At 43.4% G+C, this 23,335-nt stretch overlaps 1 protein-coding gene across 1 annotated transcript in view; it reads left to right on the top strand.

Annotated features, from left to right (window-relative positions):
- The window catches only part of LOC137380552 (collagen alpha-6(VI) chain-like), a 174,268-nt gene that overhangs the window by 14,845 nt on the left and 136,088 nt on the right, over window positions 1–23,335 (top strand). Inside the window, exon 6 of the mRNA XM_068052548.1 lies at window positions 21,549–22,124. Coding sequence (XP_067908649.1) covers window positions 21,549–22,124 — 576 coding nt within the window. The remainder of the gene's footprint in view (window positions 1–21,548; window positions 22,125–23,335) is intronic.

Genomic DNA, 23,335 nt, shown 5'->3' with positions numbered 1-23,335 from the left:
AAAAAGTTGCAGCATGCTGCTATGCAGAGGGATCTGGGTGTCCTTGTGCATGAATTGCAGAAGGTTGGTCTGCAGGTACAGCAAGTAATTAGGAAGGCAAATGGAATTTTGTCCTTCATTGCTAAAGGGATTGAGTTTAAAAGCAGAGAGGTTATGTTGCAGCTGTATAAGGTACTGGTGAGGCCGCACCTGGAATACTGTGTGCAGTTTTGGTCTCCTTACTTGAGAAAGGATATACTGGCACTGGAGAGGGTGCAGAGGAGGTTCACTAGGTTGATTCCGGAGTTGAGGGGGTTGGCTTATGAGGAGAGACTGAATAGATTGGGATTATATTCATTGGAGTTCAGAAGAATGAGGGGGGATCTTATAGAAACATATAAAATCATGAAGGGAATAGATAAGTTACAAGTAGAGAGGATGTTTCCACTGGCAGGTGAAGCTAGGACAAGAGGGCATAGCCTCAAAATTAGAGGGAGCAGATTTAGGACTGAATTAAGAAGGAACTTCTTCACCCAGAGGGTTGTTAATCTATGGAATTCCTTGCCCAGTGAAGTAGTTGACGCTTCTTCAGTAAACGTTTTTAAAGCTAAGGTAGATATCTTTTTGAACAATAAAGGAATTAAGGGATACGGTGAGAGCGCGGGTAAGTGGATCTGAGTCCACGAAAAGATCAGCCATGATCTTATTGAATGGTGGAGCAGGCTCGAGGGGCCGGACGACCTACTCCTGCTCCTAGTTCTTCTTCTTCTTCTTCCAGATGCTAGAAATCTGAAATAAAAACAGAAAATACTGGATATACTCAGCAGGTCTGGCAGCATCTATCGAGAGAGAAACAGAGTTAATGTTTCAGATCAATGACATTTCTTCAGAACTAGAAAAGTTAGCAATGTAATAGGCATTAAGTAGGTGAAATGGGGGCGGGTGGAAAAAGAGCAAAAGGGAAGATCTGTGATAGGGTGGAAGACAGGAGAGATTAAATGGCAAAGGAGTTGGTGGTGCAGAGCCAAAGGGAGTGGTAATGGGACAAATAAAGAGACAAAAGATGTGTCTAGATGAAATGTAAATGGCAGAATGATGAGCAGTTGCCATCAGAAAAGTAATTTCTTCATTGAAAATTAAGTCATGCCGATGATGATTCTTTACAGGTCTCTAACCTGATCAAAATGTTCAGGTGAAAGATTGTACCTTGACAGTTTATGTCATTGTAGCCTTTAAGTGACTGTATAGATGAAAAGATTACACCATTAAGTTCCGCTTGGGCTCTCTGGATTTCCTGCCTCAATCAAGCTGACACAATTTTAGATTGCAGGTGACAAGGACACGGGTCCAAGAAGGTGGGATCCTCTTGAAATATGCAGGTCGGGCTCCGATGATATCATTGGGGTTTCAATCTGCCATTTCAACTGGAGGCCTGAATGGGGGGAGTAGAGGTAGCTCCCCTGTCAAGTCAAACGTGTCAACTACTAGATCGAGGACAAGAACAAGCCAAGCAAGATACGTTTAAAATTATTTTTTAGGCTTCACTGTTAGCCATGTGGAGCAGGAGTATTCCTCCAGGCCCCAGAAAGAAATCTTGGGCTTACATTGCCCCGTGCTCCCACTCCCCACCACCCCAATCATGATCACCTCTGAAGCCCTGATAGCTGGGAAGCATTTTCTTGGGTCTCCAGCGGCAAACTCCACACTCGGTGGCATCTGAATATTTAAATGAGGTCCAGGGATAAAAATTTCGCTCGGCCTCGGCGTGCACATTTGTTGTGCTCCTCCACACGCCAATTCCACCCAAACTTAATACTGAGGTGAATAGATTGTCGTGAGGGAATCGATAACAAAGAGGCACATTCTTAAAATTAGAGCTGGGCCAGTTTGCAGTGAAATCAGGAAGCAGTTTTTCACTTAAAGGGTAATGGAAGTCTGGAATTCACTGCCCCAAAAAGCTGTGGATGGTGGGAAAATTGAAATTTTCAAGACTCCGATTGATAGCTTTTTGTTGGGTAGGGTTATCGAGGGGTATGGAGGAACGATAGGTAAATGGAGTCGAGGTACAGATCAGCTATGATCTGACTGAATGGTGGAACAGGCTGAAGGAACTGAACAGCTTACCCCTGTTTCCATTTAGATTCTTGGTTTTATTTGCATTTCTGATTGCACTATAGAATCCGTAGCATGTCTGGTCAGAGAATATGACATGGGGGAGATTTTGAGACCTGCCACCTGGTTGGACCTGAAAATGGTGAGGAATGGCTTAACACCCCATTCTCACTGCCATTGCAGATGTTGCAATTTTCCTCTGGTTCTACTGCTGGGTGACCAAGCACCCATCTGAGACAGCTGGCCATCCTTTTTAATCTGCAAATGGTGGTGGTCCAAAGTACACAGGACCCTGTTTGGCATTACCCTGTGGGAAAAGCACCAGTATCAGATGATGGATACTTGGATACTTTCAAATACAAATGTTCACATTTATTTCACATGGCATAGTCCAGTATTACATAATATTTTTAACTTCTATAAACTATCAAATATATTGCATAAGCTGCAAGTCAAAACATCTAAGAAAAAGTTGGATAGCCAAGGGAAAATGCACAGCTAAAATTTAAAGGACTAAATTATGTAAATATTACTTATTTTGACCAAATAGTGCAAGTTTTTCCAATGTCCCTCATTCTGCATTATATGTTTCACTATATATTTCTAATGACTTTCATTTTGAAGATTTTAAATACAATTGCTTTGAGCTGCATATATGGTGTTACAACCAGGTGAGGAATGCGTCTAGGGGTCTTTTGCTGTCTTTGCTTGGTCTTATTGTAACAGAGTTTAATTTTAAACACATTGTGTTTTGAGCACCTCCTTTGTGAATCCTTGTTCACAATTTTCCAATTATAAGGCAAAGAAATGAGCATAAACAAGTTTAAAGAAGAGAGATGAAATTTAATAAACCTTAAACTTAAACTCTCATACGATTCATGTCTACGGATATATGACACACCCATGTTAGCGTGCACACACGATATAAACATGCAGATTGGGACAGAAAAGAGCAGAGGAAAGATAAGTAGAACAGTTTGAGACAATATCTTGTTACTGTTTCTCGAGCTCACTGTAGTCCTGGATTGAAGATATGGTCTTGTGTTTCATTGGGGCCCAGTAGTCTTCTAAAAACCTTGTTCATGTAGGAAACCTTTCTCTCTTTGAGTTTCACATGTTTTCACAAGATTCAGTTCCATGGGAAGAGATGGAGGCAGGCAGAGAGGGTTCTGCTTCAGTTATAGGAACACAGCCTTCTTCACTCCATGAGCACATGGCTTTTCTGTCTTCCAATATCTTTGGGAGTTCAAATTCAAAAACACTCCCAGGTTGCCCAGCAGGTTAGTCATGTGACCAGCTCCTTATATGGAACAGTCTCTCCTGTGAGGTTTGTGGATTGTACCCTAGCAGTCTCTGGAATGCTAGCTCTCCCCACCTTCAATGTCTGGTAATCAAAAGTTCATCATGGGTTGAATGAGTCAGGGCCCTTTGTCCCTTGTTGCAACACTGTCTGTTACCATGGCAATGTCTTTCCAGTCAGGGGCTTGCAATTTTGAAGTTTTTAATGTTCATGTTGCAGAATAATTTGTGCCTCAGTCTTGGCGGGTGGGGGGGTTTGCCTGACAATGGCTTTTCCTGATTTTTACACCAGATCATATCCTGATTGAGTATTGCTGAAAATAGAGACATGTCTTTTTTTCTGCACATTTGAATGCTTTGCATGCAGGGAGATGGGCTTTCATCAAGGCTGAGGTCTCTGACAAAATTCAGAGAGTGCTGAGGCATCATATAAGGCCATCTGAGACAGAATTCAATTCATAAGATTTGGTGTATTATAAAAGCGAGGGTCACAGGGAATGGAAGGTAATTGGTCGTGATGGTAAGACAGTAGTTATCAAACATGGAAATCAAATTGTTAAGGTTCATTCCTCGTGATTAATTGGGATTGATTACAAAATCGCAGAATCTGAGCAGCTGTGTACCTCAAATACTCATGTGTTTTGTGATGAAGGGCCTGAGGAGCAGAATACGGTAAATTAAGGGTTGGATAGTGGTAATGTGAGCAATCATGATGTGCAGGCCCGAGATATCACATCCAAAGGGCAATTGCCCCGTGTAGGTACTTGGGTAACATATATTCCAGAAGGGTTTAGTGAGTGGAGGAAAAACTACTGGCAAGTTTAAATATTGGTTGAATGTTCAAGATGATGGCCAAGAAACAAGGTCCATGGACTGGCAGAATGGGGTGAAAGAGTGGAGAGTAAGAAAGCACAGTGCAAGTTCTAGTAGTGGGTCTGGAAGTGATTCTTGCATCACAAAACAATCATGTACTGCAGAAAGAGCCTGCCGATAGCGAGAGAAGGTGGTCTTATGGGAATAGTCCTGAAAGACTTGAAATTGTGCGAGTAAACGCTGTAATTTGAACAGATTACACAATGAAATGAAGGCTGGAGAACAATCATGTAATGGAACTAGAAGCAGAGTCTTCCTGACTGTGAAGTTGTGGTGGCTGCCAATAAAACTTGAGGATAAACCAATGAGAGGCAAAACAAAAGGAGTTAGAGAATTGGAGAGAGTTTGCTGTTAATTCTGAGCTACCAGATAGGGAACATCTAGTCTTGTCACATAGATAGATTTGTACTGAAAATGTTTTTGCAGATGGGAGTAAACAGGCTAAAGTGAGGGATTTTGAAGAGTGACTGGGTGATATAGATGTTAGAGTGGACTCACCCACAGCTAGAAAAGTAATTGAAAATATTTTTTGAGCTCTTTGGCCACATATTCATGGGAATGTAGATCAATTGACATAAAAGCCACATTTCTGCAGGGTGTTGCTTTTCAGAGAGAAGTGTTTCTGAAACCACCCAGAGAGGCAGCAGATGCAGAAGGAAAATTATGATAACTAAACAAATGTGTCAATGGCCTTCGTGATGCTTCCAGGGTGTGGTATTTCTCGGTGAGATCTGTTTTGATGAAAATTGGTTGTGTTCATTGCAGATCCTGCAATGTTTTATTAGTATCATAAAGGGAAACTTTCAGGCATCATCATGATGCACATTGATAATTTCTTATGGGTGGTACTGCAGTATTGAAAAAAATATGTTATTAAAAGATTAAAGTAGAATTTAAGATTGGGAGTCAGGCTACTGGGGCTTTTAAATATATTAGTTTAGATATTAAGCAAAGTAGGTCTGGATTAATTTTAAATCAACAATCCTATTTAGAGAGTGTTTCTCCCATCCCAGTTAATGGAGCTAGGTCATCACAGAAAGGTAATGATATAGCTAAAGAAGAGAGAGAGCAATTGTGAAGCAATTGATTGGTCAATTAAACTGGTTGTGCAGTCAGACGAGACCTGATGTTAATTTTGATGTGTTGGAGTCAAGTACTGCAGTGAAACACCCAAAAATTGAGAAGGGCAAATAAATCATTAAAACATTAAATCTAGAGAAATGCATACTTAAGTTCCTATCCGAATATGAAACTAATCATTTTTAGTGATGCTTCACATGATAATCTTGCTGATGGGTTTTTGAGTGCAACTGGTTTCATAATATTTTGATGGGTGAAAATAGGAAATGTTGTCCTATAGCTTGGGAAGTTAAGAAAATAAAAGAGTTGTTAAAAGTACTTTAGCTGCAGAAACACTGGCTCTTGTGGGGGCATTGGATATGGGGTTCTATTTGTCAAATATTTTATGTGAGATTCTGTACAAGGGGCACACTGAAGATAAGATACCCATTGAATGTTATGTAGATAATCATTCTTTGTGGGATAAAGACACTCTACAAAAAATGGGAACAAGAGAAGGTTACAGATTGAACTTTTTGGATTAAAACAAATAACGGAGAGAAAAGAAATCTCCAAAATTAAATGAGTACATGCAAAATTGTGTATACAAAATTATGAGGAACATAGATAGGGTAGAAAGGAAGAAACTTTTTCCCTTAGCAGAGGTGTCAATAACCAGGGGGTATGGGGTATTAAATCTATGGATTTAAGGTAAGGGACAGATTTAGTGGGGATTTAAGGAAAAGCCTTTTCACCCAGACAGTGGTTGGAATCTGGAACACACTGCCTGAAGAGGTGGTAGAGGCAGAAACTCTCACAACACAAGAAGTATTTAGATCAGCACTTGAAAGGCCACAAGGCTACGGGCCAAGTGCTGGAAAATGGGCTTAGAATAGATAGGTGCTTGATGGCCGGCACTGACACGATTGGCCGAAGGACTCGTTTCTGTGCCATATAACTCTATGACTCTAAATCGTCATCTATCTGATTGTTTTACAAAAATGAATACCTGTGTAAATAAATTGTTAGGGGTCCCAGAGGAGGGGCATCTTGCAATGTAATGATTTGTCCAGAATATGAAATTTATTTTGATTTGTTTTGAAATGTTTGTGCATGTTAAACTCTGTTATTTTTAAAGAGAAAGAAGGGAATCTATTAATTGTTTTAGTTTAGTAATTAAATTAATTAATTAATTTTAATTAATTTTATTTTTTAATTGTGTTTAATCATAGCCGGTGGAGGGTGTTAATTAGGGTCGTGAGTATATATTAGGAGACACTTACTGAAATTGGGTGAAGATTTGAGTGAAGAGCTGTTTGTAATTTGTTTACTCAGTCTTACGTTTATTTTACAAAGTAAAGATTGGATCCAGCATAATCCTTCAACAACAAGCTTTCTTGCGAATGGAAAGCAGTTTCCAGTGGCATTCCAGAGGGTTCAGTGTTGAGTCCCTTGCTGTTTGTGGTATATATCGATGATTTGGACTTAAAAGTGGGAGGCATGATTGGGAAATTTGCAGATGACACAAGCATTGGCTGTGTAGTTGATAGTGAAGAGGATAGCTGTAGACTCCAGAATGATATCAATGGTGTGGTTGAATGGGCAGAAAAGTGGCAAATGGAATTTGATCGGGAAAATGTGAGGTAATGCATTTGGGGAGGGCTACCAAAGCAAGGCAATACACAATAAATGGGAGGATATTGAGAGGGGTAGAGAAAGTGAGAGACCTTTTGGAGTGCCTGTCCATAGGTTCCTCAAGGTGGCAGGACAGGTAGACAGGTGAAGGGGCAGGCTCGATGGACTGAATGGCCTACTCCTGCTCCTATGTTCCTATGAAGAAGGCGTGTGGAATGCTTTCTTTTATTAGCCGAGGTGTAGAATACAAAAGCAGGGATGTAATGCTGGAACTGTATAAAACACTGGTTAGGCCACAGCTGTAGTATTGCATCACCACATTACAGGAAGGACATACTTGCTGTGGAGAGAGTTACAAGAATGCTTCCAGGGCTTGAAAATTGTAGCTATGAGCAACGATTGGATAGGCTAGGATTGTTTTCCTTAGAACAGAGGAGGTTGAGGGGTGTACAGAATTAGGAAGGGCCTAGACAGAGTAGACAGGAAGGACCTGTTGCCCCTAGTGGATAGGTCAATTACTAGGGGGCACAGATTTAAGGAGATTGATAGAAGGCTTAGAGAGGACATGAGGAAGAACATTTTCACTCAGAGGGTGGTGGTGTCTGGAATTCACTGCCTGGATTGCTGGTGGAGGCAGAAACCCTCAACTCATTTAAAAGGTATCTGGAAATGCACCTGAAGTACTGTAACCTGCAAGGCTACGGACCTGATGCTGGAAGGTGGGATTAGATGGGCGGCTAGATTTTTAAGCTGGTGCAGACACGATGGGCTGAATAGCCTCTTTCTGTGCCGTAACTTTCCTATGGTTCTATGGTACGCAGCACACTCCTTTTGCATGTTAAAATTCTGCCCAAATATTCAGCAAGACTCATGCAAATTGACAGCTCATTGAAGCATGTAGAGATGTATTCATGCTTAAGAGTGATATACATAGGCTAATTACATATGCAGCAAATCCATTTAGATCAACAGAAAATGGGTTAAACACCTTTAAGAGGTGGATAGCTTGATTTACCTCTATGGGGGAGTTATTGAGCTCTGTAGCACCCATTTCCTGGGTGCTACATGACCTCCTAATGCTGAAAAATGGTGTCTGAGATGCGTGAGCACTTCCAGTGGGAAGGTCACCGGACACCATCTTGGTAAAGGGCTTTGCGTGCCTGGACCTAATAACCACTGGCAGGATGCAGATCAGGCAGGTTATGATGTCAATCAGTCTGCAACGCTGATTCGATGCCAGTGCTGCCACTTTTCAAACTCTTGCCTCCAGCCTACGCCCTGTCTTAACTTTGCACGGATGAACACAAAGTTAAACTAAATTAAGGACACCCCACCAGTGCCATTTAAAGGGATCATGAACTACTTACAGGTTAGCTGTTAGATTATTTCTTCTGGCTGCTGGTGTAAATGTACACATTTTTGGAGCTTTGGTCTCACTGGTGCTGAGGCACTCTTTTGTCGGTTTACAAGCTTGTGCTGAGACAAATTGCTTCCAGACATGTGTGGCCTGGTAAGCTTTCCTCTGAGAATTGAGCATGGTTTGGGGAATGCAGAGCAGGACACATTGCTAGAAGTGGGGAGGGAGGAGGGGGAGAAGAGCTCTTAAGAGGTGGCTTAACCCACTAAGGGTCTTTAGGGAGCAACTCTTTCACCTTAACTTTAGCGAGAATCAATGCTTGAGACATCTTCTCTTCACAAAAGAGGTTGTGACTGAAATCTGGCAACTGCTGCAGCCACAGCTTCAACCTCAGAGCAAGGCAAGGACCGCTTTTCCTGTGGCTGTCATGGTGACCATGGCTCTTAACTTGTATGGTGTTTGCTCTTTCCCGGCTGTTGGTGGAGAGATAAGCAACATCTCATAGTTTGCAGTACACTGCTGAATAAGGGAGGTCACTGAAGCATTCTATACACAGAGGCAGCTTCATCTCGTTCCCTCTTACTGGAGACGAGCAGGTTTTACATGGAGTGCAGGCTTCCTTACGGTGCAGTGTGCCATTGACTATAGGCACATTACCTTGCATGCACCTCGTGTGCTCAGCCATTTTCACGAAGCAAAAGAGATTCCACTTCCTTAATGTGCAGCTGATGTGTGACAACAGGTAGCTCATCATGCAGCATGAATCTTGATAGCAGTAATGATTCCTTCATTTTGTGGTCATTTCACTGGACCACCTGTGTTTGACCCAGCACAGCATGCCAAAGTTTGGCTACTGGGCAACAAGGGTTATCCACTCATGGCGTGGCTTATAACTCCAGTCTGAACCCACGGACATACGTACAGCAACCCTACATTGAGAGCAAGGCTGCCACAAGGAACAATATAGAGCACGCCATCAACGTCCTCAAGTGGAACCTCTGCTGCCTAGACAACTCTGGAGGAGCCATGCAATACTCAGCTGAGCGACGAACAATATTTGATTTCTTTTATTCATTCATGGGATGTGGGCATCACTGGCAAAGCCAGCATTTATTGCCCATCATTTCAGGCAGTGATAGTAAGCTGCCTTCTTGAACTGTTGCGGTCCGTGTAGTGAAGGTACTTCCACAGTTCTGTTAGATAGGGAGTTCCAGGATTTTGACCCAACAATGACAAAAGAACGGCAAAATGTTTCCAAGTCAGGATAAAGTGAGATTTGGAGACAAACTTGCAGGTGGTGTTCCCATGCACCTACTGCCCATGTCCTTCTAATTGGTACACTTTGCAGGCTTGAAAGGTGTGGTTGAAGCAGCCTTGATAATTTGCTGCAGTGTATCTTTTAGATGGTACACACTGTTGCCACTGTGTGCCAGTGGTGGAGGGGGTGAATGTTTAAGGTGATGGATCAGGCGCCAGTCAAATAGGCTGCTTTATCCTGGATGATGTTGAGCTTCTTGAATGACGTTGGGGCTGCATGCATCCAAGCAATTGGACAGTATTCCATCACCCAGCTTACTTGTGCCTTGTAGATGGTAGAAAGGCTTCGGGGAGTCAGGAGGTGAGCCACTCACTGCAGGATACCCAGCCTCTGACCTGCTCATGTAACCACAGTAGTTATATGGCTGGTGCAGTTAAGTTTCTGGTCAATGGAAGCCCCCAGGATGTTGATAGAGAGGGATTTAACTGTGGTAATACTGTTGAATATCATGGGGAGCTGCTTGGACACTCTTGATGGAGATGGCCATTGCCTGGCACTTGTGTGGCATGCATGTTAATTGCCACTGTTCAGCCCAAGCCTGAATGTTTTGCAGGGCATGGACTGCTTCATTACCTGTGAAGTCATGAAAAGTACTGAGCATTGTGCAATCATCAACAAACATCCCTACTTCTGACCTTATGTGATGGAGGAAAGGTCATTGATGAAGCAGCTGAAGATAGCCCTGAGGAACTCCTGCAATGATGTGCTAGGGCTGAGCTGATTGGCCTCCAACAACAACAACCATCTTCTTTTGTGCTAGTTATAACTCGAGTCAGTGGAGAGATTTCCCCTAATTCCCAGTGACTTCAATTTCACAAGGGCTCCTTGATGCCACACTTTGTCAAATGCTGCTTTGTTCCCAAGGGCAGTCATTCTCACCTCACCTCACCTCACCTCTGAAATTCAGCTCTTTTGTCCATGTTTGGAACAAGTCTGTACTGCAGTCTCAAACCAAGTGGTCTTGGCGAAATCCAAACTGAGCATCAGTGAACAGGTTATTGTTAAGTATGTGCTGCTTGATAACACTGTCCCCTAACCCCTTGATCATCACTTTGATGATTGTGAATAGGCTGATGGGGTGATAATTGGCTGTATTGGATTTGTCCTGCTTTTTGTGAACAGGACATATCTGAGCAATGTTCCACGTAGTCAGATCGATGACAATGTTGTAGCTCTACTAGAAGAGCTTGGCAAGAGGCACAGCTAGTCTGGAACACAAGTCTTGAGCACAACAGCCAGGATGTTGTTGGGGCCCACGGCCTTTGCTATATCTAGTGCTCTCAGCTGTTTCTTGATATCACGGGGAGCAAATCAAATTGGTAGAAGACTGGCACCTGTGATGGTGGGGATCTCAGGAGAAGCCGGAGATGGATCATCCACTTGGCACTTCTGGCAGAACATGATTGCAAAAACTCCAACTTTGTCTTTTGCACTGACATGCTGGACTTCACCATCATTTGAGGATGGGGGTGTTCATGGAGCTGTCTCATCTGGTTGGTTGTTTAATTGTCCACCATCATTCATGACTGGATGTCACAGGACTGCAGAGCTTTGATCTGATCTGTTGGTTGTGGGATTGCTTAGCTCTGTCTAGAGGATTCCACTCCACTGTTTAGAATGCATGCAGAGCTCTTTTGTAGCCTCACCAGGTTGGCACCTCATTTTCAGGTACCCCTGGCATGCTGTCCTACACTCCTCATTGAACCAGGGCTGGTCTCTTGGTTTGAGGATAACGGTAGAGTGAGGAATGTGCCGGGCCATGAGGTTATAGATTGTGGTGGAATACAATTCTGCTGCTGCTGATGGCTCACAGTGCCTCATGGATGCCCAGTTTTGAACTGCTAGATCTGTTCTGAATCTATCCCATTTAGCACAGTGATAATGCAACACAATGGAGGGTGTCTTCAGTGTGAAAACTGGACTTCATCTCCACAAGGTCTGTGAAGCTGTCACTCCTACCAATACTGTCACGGACAGATGCATCTGCGACAGGTACATATGAACATATGAATTAGGAGCAGGAGTAGGCCACTTGTCCCATTGAGCCTGCTCCACCTTTCAACAAGATCATGGCTGATCTGATTGTAACCTCAACTCCACATTTCCGCCTACCCCCGATAATCTTTCACCCCCTTGCTTATCAAGAATCTATCTACCTCTGCCTTAAAAATATTAAAAGACTCTGCTTCCACTGCCTTTTGAGGAAAAGCGTTCCAAAGACTCTCAACCCTCTGAGAGACAAAATTTCTCCTCATCTCTGTCTTAAATGGACGACCCCTTATTTTTAAACAGTGGCCCTATTTCTAGATTCTCCCACAAGAGGCAACATCCTTTCCACATCCACCCTGTCAAGACCCCTCAGGATCTTATATACTTCAGGTAGATTGGTGAGGGTGAGGTCAAGTAGGTTTTTCCCTCCTGTTATGCTCATCACCTGCTGCAGGCCCATTCTGGCAGATATGTCCTTCAGGAGTCAGCCAGTTCAGTTAGTAGTGGTGCTACTGAGCCACTCTTGGTGATGGACATGGAAGTTCCCCCACCCAGGGTACATTCTGTGTCCTTGCTACCCTCAGTGCTTCTTGCAAGTAGTGCCCAGCATGGAGGAGTATTGATTTATCAGCAGAGGGAGGTCGGTAGGTGAGAATCAGCATGAGGTTTCCTTGCAGATTGTTATTTGCAGGAGACTCCATCTGAAGGGAGACAGCAGTCAAACTCTAAGGAGGAGCAGTCAGAGGATGCACCGTCCCATGACTCTCCTGTACCTTCCACCAATGCAGATGTGTTCACCTCGGTGGGTTTCCACTTGGCTGTAAAATCAGAGTCACAAGCTGGTGAGAGCACCACGCATGTGCCTGAGTAACTGGCTGAGGCTGAGACAACTGTGGCCTCTGACAGTCAGAGGACTGTGAATGGCCAGGCCGATGCTGAGCCCCAGGCTCATGGGGGGCCTCTGGTGTCGACCACACAGGACATGTTAGAGTTGCAGAGAGAGGTAAGGTAACATCTGGCGGAGATGCCAGAGGCCATGCACAGCCATGTGGAGGAGTCCATCCATGACATGAGTGCTGCCATGTCTCAGGCGTGTAAGTGCATGGCTTCCTTCATTGAGAGGCTGGAGACCCTCAGGGAGAGCCAGATCCCATAGATGTGTGCAGACCTGCACACCATCACCATGGCCATCAGCAACAGTGGTAAGAATCATCTCCAGGTCCTTGTCTTTCTCTGGTGAGCGGGGAGGTTCAAGTGAGCTTTGAAAGGGAGGAGGAGAGGCCTCCACAGCAGCGGGCCTCCCTCAGGGCACTCTGAGTATGTATAGCTGCTCCTCAGCCCCTCTGCCAGTGAGCCCAACTCCAGTACTGCAACGCCTGAGGAGAATCCTGCACCTGTGCAGCAAACCCTCAGGCAGTCGGGCCCTCCAGGCAGCCACAGGGCAGTTGCCAAAGGCATCCCAGGCCAAGTGGCAGTGTGATCAGCAGTCTGCCTCCAGCCCAGCTGCTAGTCCAGGGTTTACATCTTGTACAAGCACTCGTAAATGTATACAGACACACTTGAGGTTTCACAGTGTTTGACATTTGCCATTTGCTTTGTCTTATAAAGTTTTGTCCTTTATTTAAGTTACATTCATTGTGGCAAATGCTTATTCTTTCATCCCTTAATTATGAGATGCTGACTTCACTCTTCTTACTTAGTGGGCACAACCTTCCTTTGGTAAGCATTTTACATGTGCCAGAGCACATGATTAAGCAGGGCGCCAGGCATGGAACCCAAATAGAAAGGAGGTGACAGACTGATTGCATTGAGTTGAGTCTTGTTGCTTTCACACTGAGAGGCCATCATGGTGGCAGGAAACGGTTAAGTATGAGATTTTCTCTTGCCTCCTTGGCCTGTTGCTCATTGTGCCTGGCCTCTGGTGCAAGGGGTTCAAGATCTAATGCTGCCTGCTTACCAACCTCCTCTACGTCTTCTGTGTCAGTTAATGAGTGGCATTCAATCATGTCCTCTTCAGGCAAGGCCTCACCATCCCCCCACTCCAGGGGTAGATTGTGCAGAGCACAACAGACCACCACAGTACGCGAGACCCTGCATATTGCAGGGCTCTACTGGATCGATTAAGGTACCAGAATCTCATCTTCAGCCCAATGGACTGCTCGGTAGTCACTCGGGTGGAGCCATGGAAAGTGCTGTACCTCTCCTCTGCTGCAGTGCAAGGGTTCCTCACAGGCGTGGGTAGCCATGTCTTTGACAAGTAGTCCTTGTCCCCAAGAATCCATCCCTGAAGGTGAGTGGGGGGCCTGAAAAGCTGTGGCACCTGGGACTGTTGAAGTATGTAGGAGTCGTGGCTGATTCCTGGGAAGTGGGAACACACCTGCAGGAAAGGCTTTCCGTGGTCACAGACCAGTTGCCCGTTGATTGAATGGAAGCCTTTCCTGTTGATGAAGGTGGCTGGCTGCTCTGTGGGAGCCTTGATGGCCACATGAGTGCAATCAATCATACCTTGCACCCTGGGAAATCCAGCGATGGCCCCGAATGCAGCGGTGAGCTGCTGCCTGTGTGATCCCAGACATGTCCCCACTGGATACCTGGAAAGATCTAGATGCATAACAGTTAAGTGCCACTGTAATCTTCAAGGCCACCGAAATAGGGTGACCATCAAATCCCATAGGTCGCAGCTCATCCTGCAGCAGGGCACATAAGATTGGTGATGATCTCCCTGGAGATCAGTCTTTGCTGACAATTTGGACATTTGGAGGTAGCTGAGGTAAGTCCGGTACATTGGCACAGGTGGGTCCTTCTTGGCATGGCCAGCTACTGCTGCTCTTGTTGTGGAACTTCAAGGACAGGCACAATGCTTCCTGGCCCTCGTTCTGTTGGAGACGCTGCATCACGTCATGGGAGTCCACAAAGACGAGGTGTATGAGACCCATACCAAGTGATCAGGCTTCCAGAGCACTGTGCTTGCAGAGAAAAAGTTGTCTTGGCATCTTTGCCTTTGTTACCCCACCTTGGCTTGCACACTAATAGCTCTCAGTGCCCACCCTTGCTGATAGCCAACTCTCTCACCTGATAGTATGGCCACTCGACCCGCTCTCCCAGCAATATGGCCACCCATACAGACCACTCAGGATCAAGCCCATCCGTACAGACCACCCGGGATCAAGCCTATTTGTGCAGAGCACGCAGGACTGTAGGCCTATAATGGCCTCCACACCCCCTCATCTCCTATGCAATGCTGGTCATGGCTGCCTACCCATTGTGGCACTGAGGCCTTACCTCGGTGCTGCCACATTTCAATGGCCGGGAATCCGAAGACACACGAGGGTCGCCTGTCATCCACTTAATCCCAAGCCCCCCAATGAATCGCGATCAATTGCATGCAAATGGATTATAAGTAACTGTTCTACAATTTAAATGCCAATCCCATTGCGCGGGGTGGTAAGGTCACCTTGGTGCTTTCCTGCCACTAATTAAACTGGAACTGATGTCACGACGTTGGATTTCTGGGCTGATGCATCCGATGCTATTCTCCGGTCCCCCACGTCTCCATTCCTGCTCCAAACGGGATCACTAAATTCAGCCCACTGAGTGTAAATTAGCTGCTGCGTTTCTTACATTACAACAGCGACGTCATTGGCTGTAAAGTGCTTTGGGATGTACTGAGTTCAGGAACGGGTGCTATATAAATGCATGTCTTTCTTCCTTGCAGCCACAATGCACTTCCCCTTTAAGAACTACCGGCTGCCTTTAAGTAGTGATGGCCACTCAAAATATTGGGCCCCCAACTGATGCATGCAGCCACGTACAGCACAGGGAGTGCTGGCTGCACGTAGAAATCATTTAAAAGAAGAGGCAGCACAAATTTAACATGCTGCCTGCAACGCAAGGTACAGGCGCGAGTTTATCGCATACTGCGATTCACATGCTCGTTTTAGGGGTTATCTAATTTAACTCCCTATTTGTCTACTCAGATGATTATTTAGCTCTGAAATGCAAAAGAGGAAAATCTACCCCTATGCGTCTGAAATTCTGCTGGGGACTTGGGTGTATCTAATAACTAAATTAGCTGCACCAAGATGTAACCCCTTAAATTTTTTTATGAAGTTTTAAGAAGAAGGTTTAATATAGAGATGATTTTAACCCTGCTCACTTGGCGAAAACTGGGCAGGCACATGGTTTAAATCACCTATCAATGTCCCATATCTATCCCCACAGTCTATGATTTTAATTTGCTCTTCTTAACAGGATGCTTCTTTAAATATGCAAATTAGGTCCAAATGTTATTTAAACAGTGGATGTGCCCAGAGGTGCACCTAGTGGGAAGAGGAGTCAGAGCCATAAGAGGCTCATAAAGGTATCTTTCTACTTTCTTGGGCATTCATTCTTGGGCTCAGAGAGAGAAGTGCTCCTCAGGGTCCCACAAGGAATGCATAGAGTTTCCCAGTGGCTTTGGGCGAGAAACTAACTTGGGACATGCACATGGGGCCTAGGATTCAAAAATTCCCAGGCCTCACACTACTAATTTGCTGCCTGACTCTGCTTCCACCAACCTGATTTGTGTTCCAAGTCAATCTCAGGGCTCCTGTAATTTTGCAACATATTTTCTTAATAATATTTATTCAAATCAATAACATTCTACATAGAAAAGTGGAATTGTGTAAACTTCAAATGATTCACAGGGCAAGATGGACAAATAAAACTGTTGTAACCTTTCTCCTTTATTCTGATTCCAAGAACCACTGATTTATATTTTTAAATAACAATAAAAATGTTTGGAAACTCATTTCTCAGTTCTTCATAAACTATTTAGTGATGTAAGTCATGATAAAATGCATTATTACTTAAACATCCTGATATTCCATGGCACCTGGAATAATAGATAGTCAAGAATGAAGTATGGATTTACTGATCTTTGATCCCCAGACAGTCTAAGTGTGTCAGCCGTGAGTCTGCCCAGTGATGCAATATTGCAGACATGTTTGGCAAATTGCAGGGAAAACTCATCTGTTGTTCCTGGGATCAACACGATCAAAAATGATTTGTACACGCTGACTTGATGAGGATGACATATTTCATGCTGGAGTGTACTCCCAATAATATTGAAGAGCTCAGGCTGGATTGTAAGCCGTCTACAACATTGTGATAAGAGCACCATCACAAGAGTCATTAGTGTTGAAATCAGAACTGTTTTACTCAATTCCTTAAAATTCTTAATTAAAGCATGTATCTGATTCTTCAGCAATTAGCATTCGTTCATTACTATAGTTGCATTCGATACCAAATGGAGATTTATGAATGCTTGTCACCTCAATATATCGGCTCCCCCACACACTCTTGATTCAGTACTTTGTCCACGTATCCAATCTTATATCTGTGCCCAGAAAATTAGTAGCAGCAGACAATTTTACCATCGGGAAACCGAGCCAAATCTCATTCCTATTTTTATTCAACATAAATTGACATGCATATTTCTTGCAGGAGTTTATGGATATCCATTGAAGTATAAGTATATTTTTAAAAAATAAATAAAAAAATAAAATAAAGCCTGGCCAATTTTCCTCTCTCTAATTTAACAATGCTGAGGACATTTGTAGTTTCCTTACTGCAAAATTCAGGAAGCGACTTTACAGAGCTCACGCTCTCCAACTGAGTTTTGGTCACAGACGACATGAAGACTCTTCCAGTTCTTTTGTCCTCTCTTCGCCATATGCTGGAATTTGTCTACTTCGGTGGATCTTGTTGGGAATCTGTGCAATGAGGCAGTATGGACCCTCGCTTATAACCCTATCTGACTATCAGCCCATCTTGTGTCTGGCCTGATGGTTGGTCCAGACCCTGTGATGTCAGTAGCTAGCCTATTCCAATTGGGACTTAAGTGATAGGATTCCTGTCAGTAATTATATAAAAAAAACTTTGAAAATCTCTATTCATTTTAGTTATTATCTCCCTATGTTGACAATATGGATTTTGTACAGAAATTGATTCGTTCTTAGCCTTGAGCTGTTGAATATTATCAGTCCACAATGCCTTTTGCTGACATTTGTATTACAGTGAGTTACAGTGGCGCAGTGGTTAGCACCGCAGCCTCACAGCTCCAGCGACCTGGGTTCAATTCTGGGTACTGCCTGTGCGGAGTTTGCAAGTTCTCCCTGTGTCTGCGTGGGTTTTCACCGGATGCTCCAGTTTCCTCCCACCACCAAAGACTTGCAGGTTGGTAGGTAAATTGGCCATTATAAATTGCCCCTAGTATAGGTAGGTGGTAGGGGAATATAGGGACAGGTGGGGATATGGTAGGAATATGGGATTAGTGTAGGATTAGTATAAATGGGTTGTTGATGGTCGGCACAGACTCGGTGGGCCGAAGGGCCTGTTTCAGTGCTGTATCTCTAAACAAATAAAAAATAAATTTCCCACATTCTTCGCACATCTTCATTGTTAAAGCTCCAAGATTAAGACATACACAATTTAATCCATATAAAACTCATATATTTTAGGATTAATTGTGGCTGTTTGAACATTCTTAATATATTGGTTAAAGGATATTTATATTTTACACGAATGTGTTAGTATCAGATTAGAGGATAAAGTAAAACTAATTCTAACCACCCCAAAGCAACTTACACAAGGCAGCATTGTTGTGTATGAAAAGATTTAAAATTAAATATACAGAACATATAGCGATATTGCCCAGAAGTGAAAATTAGCATATTGTCACTGTCTTCATTTTCTTTTTGTCGTCCTATAGCTTGTTCTCTCCTTACTGAGGTGTTCTTTATATATCATCCAGCACATTCTCACCTCTTTGGAACTTTAAAAAAAAGTACTAATTCTTTCTTTGTGATAGGAATCAGCAAGCTTGTTCTACCCTGGCTTTGTTTTGTTCAAACTTAGAAAGAGCTTTCTTATCTCCCAGTTTCTAGTTCTGATGAAATTTCAGAGAAACTCAGCTGTTGCTCCTAGAATCAGCACAAATGAAAATCATTCATGCAGGCTGACTTGGTGAGGATGACCAGCATCTACTGTCAATAACATTTGTTATGACTGGGTGAGGAAGGGGTCTCAGGCTCCTCTCTGCCCCTTTCCTGGTTTGCCCCGTAACAGGGTTTAACTTTTAAAACAGTGTTTTAGCTTAACACCTCAGTGAGTCCTTACTCACTGCTCTCTAATTGTAATTGTAAATAAACCAACCAGACAGGCTTTCTTAGGTTTAAACACGAAAGGTGTACGTTTATGAGCCTTAATACTCTAACTCCGTTAAAGTTACTAAAAACATGCGACACAACCACGCTAGCATGCATATGCGATAAACACACAAACAGATACAGAGGGGGAGAAAGAATAAAGTGGGGGGGAGGTGTGGGCTAGTAAATGGAATTCAGTTACTGTCTTTAGTTTGGATGTAAAGTCCTTGATTGGAGCTGAGCCTTGCAGTTCTCGCTGGGGCCTAGTGCACACTTTCAAACCTGTTTCGCTGGTACCAGAAGGCTGAAGAGGTTTTAGCGGGCTTAAAGGTGAATGAATCCTCAGGCCCAGATCAGATCTGTCTCAGGCTGCTATGTGAGGCAAGGGAGGAGATAGCAGGGACTCTGACACAAATTTTCAAATCCTCTCTGGCCACAGGAGAGGTGCCAGGGGACTGGAAGACAGCGAATGTAGTACCATTATTCAAGAAGGGTAGCAGGGATAAACCAGGTAATTATAGGCCTGAGTCTAACGTCAGTGGTGGGGAAATTATTGAAAAAAATTCTGAGAGTCAGGATTAATCTCCACTTGGAGAGGCAGGGAATAATCAAGTATCAGCAGCATGCTTTGTCAGGGGGAGATCATGTCTAACAAATTTGATTGAATTTTTTGAGGAGGTGCCTAGAAGAGGGTAAAGCAGTTGATGCAGTCTACATGGACTTCAGTAAGGCTTTTGATAAGGTTCCGCATGGGAGACTGGTTAAGAAGGGATCCAGGGTAACTTGGCAAATTGGATCCAACATTGGCTTAGTGGAAGGAGACAGAGGGTGATGGTCAAGGGTTGTTTTTGCGAATGGAGGACTGTGACCAGTGGGGTAGTGCAGGGATCAGTGCTGGGACCTTTACTGTTTGTAGTGTACATTAATGATTTAGGTGTGAATATAGGAGGTATGATTAGTAAGTTCGCAGATGACACGAAAATTGGTGGTGTCGTAAATAGTGAGGAGGAAAGCCTTAGATTTAAGGACGATATAGATGGGCTGGTAAGATGAGCAGAGCAGTGGCAAATGGAACTTAATCCTGAGAAGTGTGAGGTGATGTGCTTTGGGAGGACTAATAAGCAAGGGAATATACAATGGATGGTAGAACCCTAGGGAGTACAGAGGGTCAGAGGGACCTTGGGGTGCTTGTCCATAGATCACTGAAGGCAGCAGCACAGGTAGATAAGGGGTTAGGAAGGAATACGGGATACTTGCCTTTATTAGCCGAGGCATGGAATATAAGAACAGGGAGGTTAAGTTAGAGCTGTATAAAGTGCTGGATAGGCCACAGCTGGAGTACTGTGTACAGTTCTGGTCACCACACTTTCGGAAGGATGTGATTGCCCTGGAGAGGGTGCAGAGAATATTCACCAGGATGTTGCCTGGGTTGGAGCATTTCAGCTATGAAGAGAGACTGGATAGGTTGGGGTTGTTTTCCTTGGAGTGGAGAAGGCTGAGGGGAGACCTGATTGAGGTATACAAAATTATGAGGGGCATTGATAGGATAGATAGGAAGAAACTTTTTCCCTAATGGAGGGGTCAATAACCAGGGGCCATAGATTTAAGATAAGAGACAGGAGGATTAGAGGGGAGTTGAGGAAAAAATTTTTCACCCAGAGGCTGGTTGGAATTTGGAACACACTGCCTGAAGGGGTGGTAGAGGCAGGTACTCTCACAACATTTAAGAAGTATTTAGATGAGCACTTGAAACGCCATATATACAAGGCTATGGGCCAAGTGCTGGAAAATGGGGTTAGATTGGATGGATGTTTGATGGTTGGCACAGATGCATTGGGCCGAAGGGCCTGTTTCTGTGCTGTATAGCTCTATGACTCTAGGTCCTCTGTCTTGTGGCTTAAGTTACTTCTGTGGATCCCTGGAACTTTGCTTGAGAGAGAGAGACAGGGAGATAGCTTCCTTCTCTTTTGTCTTCAAATTGCAGTCTGCGCCAAAACCTTTCTGTGAGGCACAATTCAAAAAGTCTCCAGGTTGGCCAGCAGGTTAATCATGTGAACAACGTTTTGCTTGAAACAGCATCATCTGCTGATTTCAAAAGTTCTCCAGTCATATTCAGTGGGGGTGAAGGGGGGAGGGCGGGAGTTTGTCTCTTACAAAGTCAGTGGCTCTCAATGTCCTTTGATCATCACTATTGACAAAACCCATCTTGCTAATTGAATCAGGGAGCAATCCCATTGTCTTTCTATGTAACTGTCTCTTGGAATGCAAATGTGCAGCCATGTTTTCAGCCGTTCAGCTCTGTGGTCTTTTTAAAAAAGTTAGTTATGTTCAATGTCTTGTAAAAGTTCAAGTAGTGTTCCATATGACGAAATTAATATGTTTCCATTTGGTTGGTTTGGTTTCCATCACACATTGAAGAGGGTTAGGCTGGATTGTCATTCCCCTGCAAGATGGTGACAAGAGCAGCACCACAAGATTCATTATGCTGAAACCAGAACTCGGTATTATTCAAGTCCTTAAAATCCTTAATTAAAAAATGTCTCTGATTCTCCACCAATTTGTGTAGGCTCATTACTATCTTTACATGCTATGCCAAATAGAAATTTATGGATGTTTGAAATATTAATTTGTATTTACTCTGTAGATGCTTTAATGTTCCTGCTGTATATTTGCTATTTTTTTTTCAATCTCAACATCTGCCTTGCTCTAATTGTTCTATGATTCTATTTATTTTGTGCAGAGTGTGAACTTAAAAAAGCAGACATTGTTTTTCTTATGGATGGCTCGAAAACGATAACAAGCAGTGACTTCCAGTTGATGAAGAATGGCTTGAAAGACTTTGTCAAATTGTTTGATGTAGGTCGAGATCACTTCCAGTTTGCTTTAGTCCAGTACGGTAGAGAGCAAAGAGCTGAATTCTACTTGAAAGATTCTGATTCGCATAATACATTAAGCAGCAAAATTGATAATATCATCCAGATGGGTGGAGAAACCGCCACTGGAGCAGCATTAAAATTTGTGAACAGCTTCTATCAGCCATCAATGGGAAGTCGAAAGAAAGAAAAGGTGCCTCAGTACCTTCTAGTGATTACAGCTGGGAAATCTAGTGACAGTGTGATTGCACCAGCTGCTGGTTTGAGGGACCAGCATATCCATATATTTGCGCTGGGTGTTCAACAAGCAAAAAGTAGTGAGCTTCTGCAAATCACTGGATCAGCAGAGAGAAAACTTTTTATTAATACTATTGCAGATTTAAATAAAGTTGAAAGAAGAATTGTTCGTAATATTTGTACTCCTCTTCCTCCTCCTCCGAAAGGTGAGTGAACTTTTAGCAATGATGCAGCATTCTGAAAGACTGTGCTTGTCTCTCTGTACCATAACTCAAGTTCTGACAACTCTTGAACTAAATCATGAATCTAGACATATATTGGCCTAGATTTGTTTTTTTCCCTCTCCAGTTGCTTTTTTTTGTCAGATCAGGGTAAAAGGAGGCTCTCCTCCCACCCCTACTCCATTTCCTCGGCACCGTCTCTGTCAGTGGTGTATGTCCTGTTCATATGTGGGTGAGTGACTATTAGTGACATGCAACCCAGGTAAAAATATCTGGTAACATGTATCCAAACCTCTGAGTCATTAGAACATTGAATACGAGGCTTTAAAAAGGACCTGAGACCTAGGTTCTGTACTTGCACTCTGAGTTCTGCCTTGAACAGGTCGCAGGAAAAAGATCCAAAATTTTGAAGAGTGTTTTCCAATTTTACTGGCAGCCTGTGGGTTGCTTACATTCTCAGGCAGGAGCTGGTAAGCACAGCTCCAATAAATAACTGCGGGGCTGGAAAAGAGATTTGTCACAATCAGAAAATCTAAGCTTTTATGTTTTAAATTAGAAAGCCAAGTGACTTCTTATTAAGTTTGTGTTTAAAAATTCAAAATCTGATATTCATGTTTCTAACTTCCATTGCTATTAATGTTGCTTATTTCCTTTTATATTAAGTTACTGTCTGATTTATATGTCAAATTTGACGAAATGACGTGAAGCATGGTTATAGCTAAATGTTTTCCACAATCAATGGAACAGCCCACTGGGAGCAGTGAAGCAATAACTGTTTCTTCCTTTACCCAAATTGGTCTCCCTGTGCCACCCACCATCCTCAACTGAAGATGCGACCTGCTACCAGACATCTACTAATGTTGTGGGTGGCCCACATAAGAAGTGCTCAGCCTCTAAATGATTCCTACCCAAAATGGTACAGTGCCACTGAAATTGGGAAAAAAACTGCTTGGCGATGTAACTCTGGGCCCTACCACAGTGTTGGAGAGGCATGTTGAGACCCAGTGCACCACAATAACTCACTGCATTCTGTTAATTTTTAATGATTGCCTGTAATTATTTAATATGGGAACTCTCTTTAATCATTTCTGATGTAGTAGAGAGTTGTCAAAGATCACGAAGCAAAACAAGATTTATTTCTTAAATAACACTTTCCACTAAATTATTGCAACATATGAACCAGTTCAGTGCATTAA

The sequence above is a fragment of the Heterodontus francisci genome, chromosome 2 (assembly GCF_036365525.1).
Source record: "Heterodontus francisci isolate sHetFra1 chromosome 2, sHetFra1.hap1, whole genome shotgun sequence".
Taxonomy (NCBI): domain Eukaryota; kingdom Metazoa; phylum Chordata; class Chondrichthyes; order Heterodontiformes; family Heterodontidae; genus Heterodontus; species Heterodontus francisci.
Note: the sequence above shows the minus strand (reverse complement) of the source record. Positions and strands in the feature narration are given on the sequence as shown.